A 15,514-nucleotide genomic window follows, 5' to 3' on the forward strand; every position below is an offset into this window, starting at 1 on the left:
GCGCCTGCGCCTCCCAGCTCCGTCTTCACAAAAACAATTTTTAATGGAGTCTCTTAATTCATTCTGTCAGTCTCTCTTTTTTGCTTGAACAACAACTAACTATACTATGTTACTCTTTAGGAAAATCTGTTATTAATGTTAAATGTTAGTGGGTTTTATTTTGTTAGTGGAATCATTGTGGCATGTTTCAATACAGCAACCTTCTTTTCTAATTTTCTACTGTTTATTGAGATTACAGGTGTATTTTAACCATAGGTGTTTCCCTGATGAATAATTAAAAAAGCTGAATGGGCTGGAAGTTAATACTAACTTTTCTCAGTACTGCTGTATTTTCTCTGCTGGGTTATAGGTTTCCTTTAAAGTACAGCCTGAGGTTGTTAGAGTTGCTGGGTGGAGATTCAGTGAAGAAAGATAAACCAAGTAAAAGAAAAACCTGGTGAGCCTTTGATGAGCTATTGGGAAAGTCTGATGAAATTATACTTCATGCAATTTATTCCTAAGTTCAGTGGTCTTATTTTTTTTTGTTTGCTCTGCAAGCTAAATTTTCTAGATATTGTATATAGACAAATAGAAAATGTATTTTCAGTGATTGAATGAATTTTAAATTAATGTATAGATTAACTTGTGGATCAGTTTCTCATGTGTGTGGGATGAAAATTCTTGAAACTATCATCACTGAAACTACCTTCATACATCTAGGTGTCTGTGGAGTATCATCATATAGCAGTTGCTTGGCTTTTAAAATTATTGCTGGGTGTTTGGAAAAAAATTGAATATTACTTATGTTTGATTGTGCACCACATATCAGTACTTTGGGTTTCATATATATTTTAGTTTTTCCAAACTCACTTAATATTTTGTTGATTCTAAGAATGAATGTTACGTGTAGATTTTCTACTCTTTACTGTTAAGATTTTACAGTTACCACAGTTGTAACTGCTAGAGGAGTTAGAAAATGTAGTTCACCTTGAAAATGATCATGGCTTAGGGAATAAAGAAATTGGGTCAAGCTTAAAATAAATGCAGGTGCAGTAGCAAAAACTTTTAATAAAAAATTAAAAATATTCATAGTACTGGATTAAAGCTACTTTTATATATATATTACTGATTTTTATTGAGGTCTACAGTTTTCTCTGCTCCCCTCCCTGCCTCTTCCCTCCCCTTCAGCCCTCTCCCATGGTCCTCATGCTCCCAATTTACTCAGGAGATCTTGTCTTTTTTCTACTTCCCATGTAGATTAGATCCATGTATGTCTCTCTTAGGGTCCTAGTTGTCTAGGTTCTCTGGGATTGTGATTTGTAGGCTGTTTTTCTTTGTCAAGTTACTTTTGTTCTGTTAATGTATTATTAGTTTCTAAATGAGGTGGTTTTAATGACATTCTCTTGTTGCTCAAGATAATTGGATGAAATACTTTTCACATTGCAACTCCCTTTTCAGTTGTTCTGGTAAATTTCAGGTAATTCTTAAATACGTTTGTTAGTTCTTTGGTGATCTTAGAAATACCATTTATGCTATAAAATTTTGTTGTAAATTTGTCTCATATGTCACATTTAATGTTCAACATTTAGCCATTTTTATTAAATCATACTATTGATAATGATAATGTCATAAATTTTTAATAGTATAGGAGTTTCCTCAGTGCTGTCACTAGAGAATAAAATATGCTGAAGAAATGATTTTCTTCAATAAAAGTGTACTTATTTAAGACGAAAACTGTAAAAGTAGCTAACCATTTAATCTGAAATATTTTTTATGTTCTTCTAGGGATTAAGGAATGGCCATGTACTCTTTATGAGAAATAGTATTCTGAGTTTCCTATGGTGAAGCTATATAGTTATTGTTAGGTATCTGATGTATCAGGTTTTGTTTTTTGTCCCTCCTACTCTCCCCTTCCTGTGCACCTCATTGCTATTAACAAATACCTGCCAAGAAGCAACTTGTCAAGAAAAGGGAGGAAGGCTTTGTTTTGGCTTGGATCTTAAGAAATACAATCCCTTATGACGGCAAAGGCGTGGAGGCGCTGAGCTGTGCTGCATGCTTTATGCTCTCTGCTCCTGACTAGAGTCTCAGTGACTTCACTCCGTCACTGTGCTTTCTCTAACGTAACAGACCATCTCCTTTACAAGTACAAACCAAAATAAACCGTTCCTCACTTAGGGTGCTCTTTGCTTCTTGTCAGGAGTTTGTCCATGATGATGATGAAAATAACTGATAGAGAAGCTGCTGCCGAGGAATTGGTCTGTTCCTGGATGGAACTGACCACGTGCTTAGAGAGAGGCCTGTGGAATTGAATTGCCAGAGAAATATGGGAGAATTTGGGACTCTTAGTCACTTCTAAGCAGAATTTAGGAATTCTGAAGAAAAACTGGAAGAGCAGAAAATGCTGAGAGAAATTCAGAAGATGGAGGATCAACTTCTGGGGTTTCAGAAGGAAATGAGAACCTTGTTGGGGGCTGGGTAGAGGATGTAGTGTTACACTCTGTCAAGAAGCAGGTTTGATTCTGCAGAAGTACTGAGAGAGTGGGTAGCCGCATTAAAAAATAATGCACTAGTTTGTTGGGCAGCGGAGATTTCTAGACAGTAGGTAGCGTTCTGGCTGTGTCATGGTTACCATTTGCTGCTCTTAGCCAGGTCTGTAGTAAGAGAGTGCAGCAAACAGAGCAGAAAGTCATGGGAAATGTACGATTTAACTAGGAAAGGGTTGTAAAAAAAAATTCCAAAGTTGTAGACTGGGAAGGTGTGGAGAAAGTAGCTGAATTGTTAAAGAAATGAACATCATTAAAGAGAATTGGCAAGCTCTTCTTGTAAAAACAATGGAGTCGGTAGGAAATGTGCACTGAGTGCAGGATGCCACTCATCAAAGGCTGAATCTGTGACAATGAAAGTTCATTTGAAAGCAAAGAATGCTGCCTAAGGGGTTCCCTGTGGAATAGAAACTGCTTAGGAATTATTTTCTCACATTGATTCTAGAGGGCCACCACAGCTCTGCTCCAAGGGAACCAGGCTACATTTCCAACAGAACTTGGCAGTGCTGTCCATGTGGTACTGGTTTTCCAGATATGAGAGATGAAAAAGTACGGGGTCATAGAAGCGTGAATCAGAGTTCCCCAAAGCCACTAAGGACAGGCAGTATGTGCCAGTCGGATTCCAGGTGCTGAATCCTTATGATGAGCTATGAAGTGACACTCATGTGACAAGAGAAGCCCCAGGGTGTTAGAGAGGGCTGGGCCATGGGCCATGCACTGAGGAAGGCTGCAGGGTGGAAGCAGGCGGCAGGGCTTCCCAGTGCTGGATTCTGCAGATCCCAGAGGACAGCTATGTAGCCACAGGACTGCCCTTTTAGTCTTCAGTCCTGTCTTTGTACCTTTTCTGGTCCTCTCACTTCTCGTAAGAACATGAATGTTTATTCTGTGTCATTTTATATTGGAATCATACAACGTTAATTTTCATTTCACCTTTTCTTTTCTTTTCTTTTCTTTTGTTTTCTTTTCTTTTGTTTTCTTTCTTTTCTGGTCTGTCTATGAATAACATTTAAGAAATTGCATTGAATCAGAAATACTTCCAATGTTTGAACAGCACTGAAAATGTTTGACTCAGGAGACCCTTACAGATAGAATAAATGCATTTTGGATTATGAGATGAAAATCACACTTTAGGTGTTGGGATAGAATGTTATAATTTAAAGTGATGTGTTGGGTGTCAAGTTAATGGAGGGGGCATAATCTTTATTGTCTGCCAGACCAGATGTTTAGTCATCCTGGAAACCCTGTGTACTATGACTGTGTGTTATTTCCAGAAAGGCTTAAGTGAGGGAAGACTAACCTGTGAATGTGTATGGCACCATCCTGTAGGCTAAGATTCTAGATTGAATATAAATGAAGTATCAAAAAGCAAAAAGCAAGCTAAAGCCAGGTGATGGTGGTGCATGCCATTAATCCTGGGACTCAGGAGGCGGAAGCAGGCGGATCTCTGTGAGTTCGAGGCCAGCCTGGTCTACAAGAGCTAGTTCCAGGACAGACCCCAAAGCTACAGGAAAACCCTGCCTTGAAAAACAAAAAATAAAACAAAAGACCAAAACAAAGCAAAAATGAAATAGAACTTTAAAATAAGAGGTCTTTTTAGCCTTTTCTAAGTACTGTCTTAGCCCCCTGCTAGTGTTCTGAAAATGCCTATATGGCTGCCTGCTTGTGAACCTCCATTATATGAAGGTAACCACCTGCAGTTTTCTCTGGCTGCTATTAAAATGGGCAGACAGGGCATTCCCTTTATATTTTAAAATACTGTAATAGCAAAGTGGGTGCTTTCAACCTCATGCTTACTTATTTCAAACAGTGTTTTCTAAAACAAAAACCAAGTACAGTGAAAATATTTAAACCATTCTGTAAAGTGCTCTAGTGACATTTGGTTTGAATCTTTATTTAAAAACCAGTTTCCCCATTTTGTTCATATTTAGTGGAAATCATCTTAGTTTAAGGTTGTGCTTTAAGAAGAGTATAGGGAAGAATTCATTTTTTTCTTGCCACAGAAGTTCCAATAGAAGTAGTGGAGGTACTGCCAGGATATGTCTGTTTCCATAAAACAAGCAGAACAAATTCCATGAATCAAAGCCACTAAGTATAGTTTTCAGAGATGGTAGGACATAGTTACTTTCCCTAGAAAAATATCCCAAATGTAGGCACACCCATTAGCCACAGAAAAATGTTCGAATAAATGCTACTTCAAACCTGTACACTTCCCTTTTATGGAACTATTAAAGGGATAGTAATCCACTATAGCTATAATTTTTTTCAATTTGTTTTTCTATTTTCGGCCTCCCACATGCTTTGTTTTTAGATTTGCTCCCTGAGTCTCATTCTACAGCACCACCTATGCGAGCTGCCTCCACAGTGACTGATGGCTTGTAGATAAACTTGTGATACAAACCCATGTGAAGCATTGTAGAATAAACATGAGGCATGCTTTTCATTAATCATAGAAAAAGGCACAATGATGTAGACCTAGAAAGCAGGTTATTTTAAAGTGCTTTTTACCTATATTCCATGAAACCTTTGGTATAGTCTTTCAAAAATTCTTTTCATTCATCTCTCAAATATTTTTAAGGTTTTTTTTAAATCATCACTTGAAAGATTAATCGATTGCCTCTATTAAATGTGTGTGAGAACACATTGATACTGTGTTAGAAAAGCAGGAGAGAGATCCCCATCGCTAGCGTAAGAACACAGCTCTCAATAGCCGAGTCCTAAGTTTATGAAATACCAGCTGCTGATGAGAAATGGATTGGATTTCAAACTCACCTGCACATTCAATTTTCCTTTCTGTCCTTGATAGGAGGCCTCGACTGAAAATAACAGAATTTAAAACTCTTGCATATTTTTAGTGATACACATTTTTGTTAGATAGTGATTTATACATTTAAAGGTAATAAATATTTATTTTATAATCTGCTGTTCCTCGTGTAATCTAATTTCATCTTCATAACATGCCTCTGAGGTTGGAACCGTTATCTTAATTTTATAAATGAGTCTTTCAAAGTCAGGTAACTTATCAATATTATACAGCTAGAAAATAAACAGAATCAAGCTTGTCTCTTTCTGTTAAATACTGCATATTATTTTGCTTGTAAGTGAATTAATCTCTTTTCTCCCCCTCACTTTATTTCATTGGGTACCTTAACAAATAATAAATTAAATGAAAAATTAATTGATAACACTGTGATGGGATTTCATGATAACTTAAAAACTCAACCATTAGTATTCATTAGTATTTTATTATTTATATTTGTTTTATTAATATTTATTTAATAGTTTTCTTGTTTGATTATAGTGGTAGAAACTTTTTTTTTTTTTCAAGACAGAGTTTCTTTGTGGCTTTGGAGCCTGTCCTGGCACTAGCTCTGTAGACTAGGCTGGTCTCGAACTCACAGAGATCCACCTGCCTCTGCCTCCCGAATGCTGGGATTAAAGGCGTGCGCCACCACCACCTGGCGAAACTTTTCTGGCTCACAGACATACACTTAACACAATTTTTTGGTGATTCAGAAGAAGGTAGGATATTGAACATAGGCAGTAGGAAATTAATTGATTAAAATATGTATAGTGTGACTCAAGAAATTATGTCTAATGTTTTACTGCTAGAAATTTGACTTTTAGATATAAATGCATTTCCTTTTACAATGGATTTTTTGGGAGAAGTGATAAGTGGTAGGCTTAATGAAGTAACAGGAGTATTATAGTACCTGATAGTTACTGAACAGGAAAGAGCCTTAAGAATGAAGCAGGGTCATCATTACTTCAAGGCGGGGCTTCTCTACGTAATTAGGTCCCGTTTTAGAGAAGTAAAAGCTCTTAGGTGACTAGTTTAAAGGCCATCTGAGAAAGTCTTAGGTCAAGCACTATCAAAGTTCATTGAGTCAGGTTCAGCACTGAACCAGCAAAAATGTGAGAGAAATAGAAAAGGATTTTATGCTTCTGAGTAGGACAACAAATTAGAAGTAAACATAAGGCCTTGTTGTGATGAGGTGAGCAGGCCTGCTTTTCATCCTGCCTGGCTCCCGCATGGCTAGCTTTACACCCGAAATAACAACATACAAATTGTATTCATTTAAACACTGCCTGGCCCATTAGTTTCAGCCTCTTATTGGCTAATTCTCACATCTGACTTTAACCCATATGTGTAGCACCATGAGGTGGTGGCTCAACGGGAAAGATTCAGCATGTCTGACCTGGCCTCACTTCCCTTCCTCACAGCATTCTGCTCTGTTTACTCCACCCACCTATGTTCTGACCTATCAGGCCAAGCAGTTTTCTTTATTAATTAATCAATGAAACAACAGATAGAAGACCCTCCTACATCATTGCCTGAGGAAAACAGAAATAATGAAAATAGAGGCATCTATTTCTTTTAATATAAATATCATAACTATATCAATTCATGAGATCATCCCATAAGAATTATTTTTTTTGTTGTTTTTTTAAGGGAGAGCTTATTTTTGTTGTTTTGGTTGTAAGCCTCTATGGCTGATCTGTCTCTCAAGCCTTGAGTGTGTTTATTTTTTAAAAATTATACATAAAATGCTATGTGTTTTTTCAGGTTTTAATTTAAGTGTGCTTTTATTAGAATTATATGTATATATTTGAAAAAATATATATGTGTGTGTATTTTTGTGTGTATATTTATAATTTATATATAATTTATTTTTGTTTTAAGTCTGAAGGATTGGACAGGCCAATGAGTATTCTCATCATTGAGGCATTTTACGGAGGCTCCCATCAACAGCTGGTAGACCTGCTCCAGGAAGAATTAGACAGTTGTGTCCTCTACACCCTTCCTGCAAAGAAATGGCATTGGAGAGCACGGACAGCAGCTTTATCCTTCTCACAGAGTATTCCCAGCAGCGAGCACTACAGGTAATGGGGCTCTATTTTGCTTTTTAAGTACTATCAGAGTGTTTCTTCGTGTCTTCTAGAATTTCTCTGACTGTAGAATTAGAAGATAGAAAGAACTTTATAAAACACAGAAAATTTTGAGAAGAAAGTAGTGATTACATTTTTGGGGGAGAGCATGTAATGTGGAATACCTTGGAGGTATCTTTATTTTTGTTTTCTTTTTTGTACATGTGTACAGTATGCTGTGCTTACATTCTCCTCTTCCTAGTCCCCTGTCTCTTACATTTTTCTTGATTGTTAAATAGTGGAAAGCTATCTGAAAGTGGCGCCTGTATCTAGTGTTCTTACTATGCTGGACTCCTGTCTGTAGGATTATATTGGTTTAGTTTTGGTGACAAGTGCCTGGGTGATATGAATGGAGCTGAGCAGATAGGTTGTTGTAGAAAGGGACTTTATATTTTTTATGAAATGAGTTACTCACTTATTGAAGGATCAGACATCTCTTTTTTTCTTGGAATGTGCCCTAGACTAACATCAAGGAAATTTCATTCATTTTTCTTTTGTTGTATTGTGACAGAATTGACGTTATTATTGTGATTTAAAGTCTTGTTTTCACCCCCTCACATGGTTGAAATTCTGTTTGTTGATCTGTGTTAGCTAATGTGGCAATGACTGATTGTTGCTGCTTCCTTATCAACAGAATCACACTTTTATTTGGGATGGCTAAAAATCAAGCAGGCTCAAGGAATAGAGCATTTTTGACCCAAAGTTTTCATGATGATCTCAATCTCTTTTGTCTACTGTCCTGATTGTTTTTTGCAGTTAGGGTTGGTCAATTCCTGTATCATAATTATTGTGGGACAATAGAGGGTTAGGTTAGAGCAGTACAATTAAAGTACATAATGTAAATTGGAGAAAATGTCATAATGGAGACTATTCAATTAAGATACGCAAATGACAGGGGCTGGAGAGATGGCTTAGTGGGTAAAAGCACTGTCTGCTCTTTCAGAGGACCTGGATTCAGTTTCCATTACCTATGTCTTCAAACAGACATACATGCAGGCAAAACACATAACATAATTTAATAAAATAAAAATTTTAAAATAGAAAAAAGATATGCTAATGTCTACAAAATATAACATAAATACAACTTAAAGGGACAGCTAGTGTTCTTTCCTCTCTTTCCTTTTCTCCTTTCTCTGAAAGGGTATTGAAATCGCTCACTGTAATTGTGGTTTTGTCTATTTTTTTCAAAACTGTTCTTCATTTTGGCTTTTTGTTTACTTATATGTTGAAACATGAACATAGCACCTACTAATATGGTAGCATAATGTTTGATAAATGTCTCATTTGCTGTTGTATTAGTTATTTTTCTACTCACTATGATCAGTTGCATGGCAGAAAGCAGTGTCAGAAAGGAAGGGTTAATCTAGTTTCAGAGAAGAACAGACCAACATGGCATAACATAGTAGCTGGATTGGTGGTTGGGACCCTGGTACTAAACAGGAATCAGAGATGGAGCATCCCCAATTCTATTCTAGCTTTCTATTCTCATTGGATAATACCACCTTATTTAGGATGAGTCTTCCTTCCTCAGTTAACCCTGTTTGGAAATACCCCAAAATGTGCCTATTTAGTGCCTTTGACTCTCCCTCCCCCTCCCCCTCTCCCCCTCCCTCCCTCCCTCTCTCCCTCCCTCCCTCCCTCCCTCCCTCCCTCCCTCCCTCCCTCCCTCCCTCCCTTCCTTTCTGCTTTCTTGAGTGTTTTTTATTCTACTTATAGCCACAAGACTTAGGAACTAANGGGAATGGAAAGCCATTTTCTTCAGTGGCGTACTCATTGCTGAGGTTCCCTCGCTCCCATAAATAACCCTTCACCCATGCTCCTCTAAACAGCCTTGATTAAACTCATGGAGCCCCAAAAGAGGAGGCATTAAAGCAGAAGGGACCGGTCTAGAGGAGGAGGGGGATCCACGGGAATGGTAGGAGGGTGGGAGAGGGATACAGGAGTGAACGTGAGCAAACCAGTTACACATATGTGTTACACACATGTATGAAGACATCATAACCTTGTGGCTAGTCTTTATGTCAACTGACAGAGGTTTTTTTTTATGTTCATTCTTTTTATTTTGATGCCATAAATTGTTCACAACAAAATAAGAAAACTATTCAGGAATGGGAAAGAAAAGCAGGTAGGTTAATAAGTAAATAAGATAATTAGCTGCTACTTTGCAAACAAATTAATAAACAATTGAAATTAGGAGAAATAAATTTATCATTCTTTGTTATGAATCAGTATTTTAAACCCTGTGTTTTGATGACTGAATGATAATTTCTACAATACAGACTGCTCAAATGTTACTTCACTCATAGAAACATTACCTTAATCTCTTAATATTATCACAGTAGTATAGGGCTATTGCCTGGCTATTTTCTTTTCTTAATGCAGGTTTATTAATGTTATATTTTGAGCTATCGTTGTTATTTGTTGTAAATCTTTAGCAATAAAAAGCATGCACTTTCTAAAAGCCGCAATGTGTATTTAGAAGGACAGTATTTCTATTGTCTTCACAATTTTCTACTTCAGTCTTTTATTATTCACTAATCAGATCTTCTCATATCTGTCTGACAATAATGAGATTTGAGGGATAAATGAAAGCATACCAAAGAATCCCATTATATTATACCAGAGAGAAGTTTTCTTCATGACAAAGGGGTTTGTCGGTTCCTAAAGATATGTGACTTGCTCGAGTTGATAGGAAAATTGTTTAGTTTATTGCAATACTGCATGATAAGCAGTATTTAAGGAAAACAACAATGTTCTGTTCTGTTGTTGTAGAATTAATTTCTAGAAAAAAATGATGAAAATGTAGAAAATCTATAATGTCATTTAAAATCTATTTAATCCAACAAAGTTGGCAATGAAAATTATGTCATGATCTTTAAATTACATTAGATATATCTCTCTGTTTAAACCTTTCCCATTTCAGTGTGGTAGAAATATCAGAGTACTTTATTCTTGATTCGATATTAGGGCCCATAGTTCTCCTACATTACAGCACCATAACAGAACCTCTTCTTCTGAGAGCTTTCTCTATCCACTTATAAGACTTAACAGAGTGCAGAAAGCCACATGACATTACTGCTCGTCATTTTTGGTATAAAGTGGTCAAAGAATGAGACACTCGAAGGGCATTCTGGGGATTATTGTGGCAGAATTCGTTCACTAGCCATGATCCTTAGACCTTTCTTATTCCCTGGCCTGCTTCCTTTTGGTGATATATGCAAGTTGTTTGCTTCCATGGGCAGCTGCTCTACATGTGTACAGAAAGCTGGGAATAGAATTACATTTTCCTTTCAGATGAACTGTTTGTGAAGTATTCACAGGAACGAGCTTATGAACAGACATTCCTGAACAGCCTTTTCATTAGAATATGTGGAAGCATAATTGTGATTAACTCAGGTATCAAAAGGGAAAACATCAAACATACCCAAAAGTAGAACTGATTATAAAGAACTCTTCTGTGCCATGGTTTGAGTTGCATCCACATCCATACCACATTTTAAAGTTTTATTTTGTACCTGTTTTTAGTATACAGGGTCTTTCACACCTTGTGGTTGAAGAAAGAATCTCTCTTGGTCGTACTTAGATGTAAACTGGAAATGAAACAATAGCAACAATGGAAAATAGTGAAATTTAAAGTTTGTAGATGAACAGAAAGTAGTTGCTTGAAATACTGCAATGGATAGACTGCAGGCACATCAAAGGCACACATTTTTGAAATTAAAAATATATAGCTTGGGTTGATAAAAATGAGAAAATCTGTCTTAGTTAGGATTTCTGTAGCTGTAATGAAGCACCATGACCAAAAAGCAAGTTGAGGGTGAAAGGTTTTATTCAGCTTACACTTCCACATTGCAGTTTATCACTTAAGGAAGTGAGGCAGGAACCCAAGCAGGACAGGATCCTGGCAGGAGCTAAAGCAGAGGCCATGGAAAGGAGCTGCTTACTGGCTTCTTGCTCTGGCTTGCTCAGGCTTGCTCACTTTGCATTTTTATAGAACCCAGGACAGTGGCCCAGAGAGGGTGAGTGGCACCACACACCATTGGCAGGGCCCTCACCACCCATTGATAGTAATTGAGAAAATGCCTTACGACTGGTTCTCATGGAAGCATTTCCTCCTCAACTGAGGTTCCTTCTTCTGATGGCTCTAACTTGTGTCATGTTGATGCACAAAGCCAGACAGTACAATCCATGAATGCTTTTTATACATTTGAAAATAGGCAAAATGGGTGATTCTTAGAAAGCATAGCCTACAAAACTGTCCTCAGTGTAGAGCTGACAGTGTGACTGAGGCGGTGTCCTGAGACAAGATATATTGACTGAACTTTTGTCCCCTGCCTCTTATCAAATAAACATTTGGTGAGTTCAGGCGCCTAGTGATACAGATTGTAAATGTTAATACATGTTGTGATTACGATATCTTACCACCACATGAGCATTATTTTATGTTTTTTTTTTTAAATTTTTATGTTTGCGTATGTATAATGTGTACCTGTGTGTACAAATTTCTGTATGAAGGTGCTCATGTGGGACAACAGCCATGTAGAGGACAACCTTGACTGCCACTTCTTGCCTTCAACCTTGTTTGAGGGAGGGTTTCTGTTGTTTCTCTTCTGCTGGGTACACCAGGCTAACTGATCATCGAGCCTCCAGGGCATTTTACGCTCTCTGCCTCCCTTACTATCTGGATTTGCAGACACATTCCAATGTATCTGGCATTTTTTCATGGTTCAGGGAATTGAACTCAGGTTGTCAAGATTGTGTTGTAAGTGTTTTACCTGCAGACCCCTCTCCCTGTTCACACATGAGCTTTTTAAAATGTCTGTAGTGGATAGGAAAATGTAATGAGGATTTTTTTCTAAAAATACAATGAGAGACTGCATTTTGCATGTTCTTTATTTATAGAGTAGATGATGGAACACAAAAATATTATTTGTTTAGAGTCCTAATAACACTTTTCCAAAATTATCCTCAGTCATGTACACTGTGAAGTTCTCTGATGTAGTTGGCTAGTGGCAGTAGTATTCTGTTAGTGGCCAGTTCACTGGCCTTATACTAGTTTGTATAAACTTCTTTTGGGGAGAAGACTGAATGATGTCTGATATTGTATAAATAATTTTGTTATTAGGCTGGATGTAACATCCTATAATTTCACCAGTGTTTGATCCATAGACGAGAACTGAGTGAGAGATTCCTCATCCCTTGCTTTGTTGACCAGCTTTCCTCTACTAACAGTCTTAGGCATTTTCTTTCATCTTATCTTCATAACTCCTTTATCTATTTTATCTACCCTGCACACATTCTAGCCTTCTAGATTTGGGTGGTGTTTAAGTCATCCTGAAGAAAGTTTTATCTCCTTGAGGTCTTTTCTGATTCTTCAGTTTAAGTACCAGGACTTTATGTTGAAAATGTTGCTGACTACATAATAATACAGAAACAGAATACTCCTGAAAAAAGAATAAATGCATAGTCACTATTAAGTGAAATTTGATTCTTCATTTAAAAACATAACTTTTCCATATCATAAAAGTTAATTTTAAGAAGTATTACATGTTGCTCATCTGTGGGTTTTCCTAAGAATACTTACAATGACTTTAATAGCTTTTTTTGGCACACTTTCTCTAATGTGTATGACTAACCCAAAGATGTTTTTTTTTTTAGCAGAGCTTATCCTCTCACAGAAGTGGAGGCTTGAAGTCCAACATCAAGTGTCTGTGGGGCCAAACTCCTTTCCAAGGCTACAGGACAGTCCTTTCCTGCCTTTTGCAGCCTCTCCAGTTTTTGATAGCCATCAGGTTGTAGTTGCTGCTTCACTTCAATCTCTATTTCTCGTTGGATGCTTTGTCTTTAGTTCATTAGTACAGCAGCAATAAGCGACTTCATGACAGTCATGGATAATTGACTTCTGAGAGCTAGGAAAAAATGTTACCCATTTGCCTATTAGTATAAAATCTTAACCTGTGCATTCACTCTATTTCTTTGCAATAATATTCTTTACTATTAATATATTGCATTAAGATGAAATGACAGTGGCTTAGAATTGTAAAATTCTTTTAATCAATCTTATGTCATTTCACAGTTGGAGAGAGTGAGGTTGAATTGTTGAATTCTAGGGTTGATTTTCTGGGTCCTCTTTGTTTAGAATCAAAATCGGTGAAACAATTTTAATGTTAGCATATTTAACAGCATTTAGAAGATATCAGCAAAAATCAATGACAGACTAGGAACTCCTACTGAAAGAATTTGAAATAACTTCAGTGCAAATGTAAGGAGTGACTAATTAGTCTGTAATAATGCTCTCTTGCCCCTGAATGCATGTGGAAAGAAAGAAACTCAACTATGAAGGTAAACATATGCAGTCTATTTTTGTTAAAATTTGTTAAGGATGATCTGAGGAGGAAAAACTCATTCAAAAGAAAATATAAGCAAAACCGATACAATTCTATATTATAGTTTGCCCTTAACCTGGAAATATGTAATTTTCATTTTTAATTCACTTGTGTTCATATTTTATTTCCCAAGTCAGTTCACCTCATTGCTTCCTCTTTTAGATGTTTTATCTTTCTTGTCCAAGAGGAGCAGTCTCTACAATAACAGTTTCTGAGAACCTTAACTTTCAGCTTCTCAGTGCCTGAGTTTTATGTTTTCCAATTAAGCAGTTGTATCTGGAGCTTTCAGCTCTCCAGTGATGATATCCCAGCATGATATCCATATCTCAGATTTCCCATAGGAGGATTGCGGTTGTATGTTTCTACTAAAGTCTCTGATGCTTTCCCAAAGACAACATGATACATGAGGTACTTTAGTATTTCTTTTAGCTTTGTTTTTTAGACTTTGTTGAGGCTTCAGCTACTGTTGTCTGAGCTTTCTGTTTCTGCCCAGTTCCCACAATCTTTAAGTCCCAAAGAAATCACACAGAGGTCTGTATTAGTTGTAAACTGATTGACCCATTAGCTCAGGCTTCTTATTAAGTCTTATAACTTACATAGCCCATTATCAGCCATTATTCTTATCTGTGTTAGCCATGTGGCTCAGTACCTTATTCGGCAGGTCAGTCACATCTTGCCTCTTCTGTGGTCAGGTCAGGACTGCAGATGAATGGGCTCTTTCTTCCCAGAATTCTTCTGATTTTATTAACCTGCCTCTACTTCCTGTCTGGTTGTCCCACCTATACTTCCTGCCTGGCTACTGGCCAATCAGTGTTTATTTAAAATATAATTGACACAATACAGACCATTTTCCCATACCACTTCTCCCTCCTTTTTTTTTTTTTTAAATCAAAGGAAAATAACCATAGTTCATTTTTTGGGAATGTGGGCATAGTTTTCCAGGGTATTTCCTGCTGGTTAGGGGCACTGATAATCTTCTGGACCCCTAAAGAAAATTTAGAATTATGATCAAGACCTGACTGGAGTATCCTGTGAGTCTTGATCATTTCAGGCAGCATCTTGAATCTGTTCTGGATGTAGAACTCTGACATTTGGGCCATAGTTCCTTCCATAGATTTCTCAGGTGGTCTTCCTTGATCAATCCTGATTTTTCTTAACTCAGAATGAATCTACAGCTTCTCATTTCCTGTGGAAACAAAAGCAAATTCTCTTCTCCAAAGTAACATATTTTTTTAACTTCAATTTTGAAGTCAAGGTATTTTCAAAATATTTATTTTGGATTAATTCAGCATTTATAAGCAAATATCTTTTAGCCACTGTCGCACTTTCCTTAGCATTTAAACAATTAAAAGAGAGCATAATAACATACAGTATCCAGACTATTTGTGTATTTTTCCTCTTTATGTGGCTTTATATTACCTCTATTTCTTTTATTTTTACTTTTAATTTTTGGCTTTTTGAGACAGGTTCTCTGTGTATTTTTTGCCTCCCTCTGTAGACCAGTCTGTCCTTGAACTCACAGAGATCTGCCTGTCTCTGCCTCCCAAGTGCTGGGATTAAAGGCATGTGCCCCCATACCTTGAACTCTCAGAGGTTTGCCTGCCTCTGTTTTCCAAGTGCTGGGATTAAAAGTTGTGTGCCACCACACCCAACTACTCTCTCTCTCTCTCTCTTTTA

At 37.0% G+C, this 15,514-nt stretch overlaps 1 protein-coding gene across 11 annotated transcripts in view; it reads left to right on the forward strand.

Annotated features, from left to right (window-relative positions):
• Positions 1–15,514, forward strand: part of Gtdc1 (glycosyltransferase like domain containing 1) — a 401,452-nt gene that overhangs the window by 91,347 nt on the left and 294,591 nt on the right. For 6 of the 11 annotated variants that reach the window (XM_050139902.1, XM_050139903.1, XM_050139901.1 and 3 more), the window contains 2 exons: positions 7,207–7,406; positions 13,110–13,243. In XM_050139902.1, coding sequence (XP_049995859.1) covers positions 7,338–7,406; positions 13,110–13,243 — 203 coding nt within the window. In that variant the 5' untranslated portion in view covers positions 7,207–7,337. The remainder of the gene's footprint in view (positions 1–7,206; positions 7,407–13,109; positions 13,244–15,514) is intronic. The other 5 variants (XM_050139907.1, XM_050139911.1, XM_050139906.1 and 2 more) reach the window with 2 other exon arrangements.

Source organism: Alexandromys fortis, unplaced genomic scaffold, assembly GCF_014885135.2.
Source record: "Alexandromys fortis isolate MF-2015 unplaced genomic scaffold, M_Fortis_MF-2015_v1.1 scaffold_33, whole genome shotgun sequence".
NCBI lineage: Eukaryota > Metazoa > Chordata > Mammalia > Rodentia > Cricetidae > Alexandromys > Alexandromys fortis.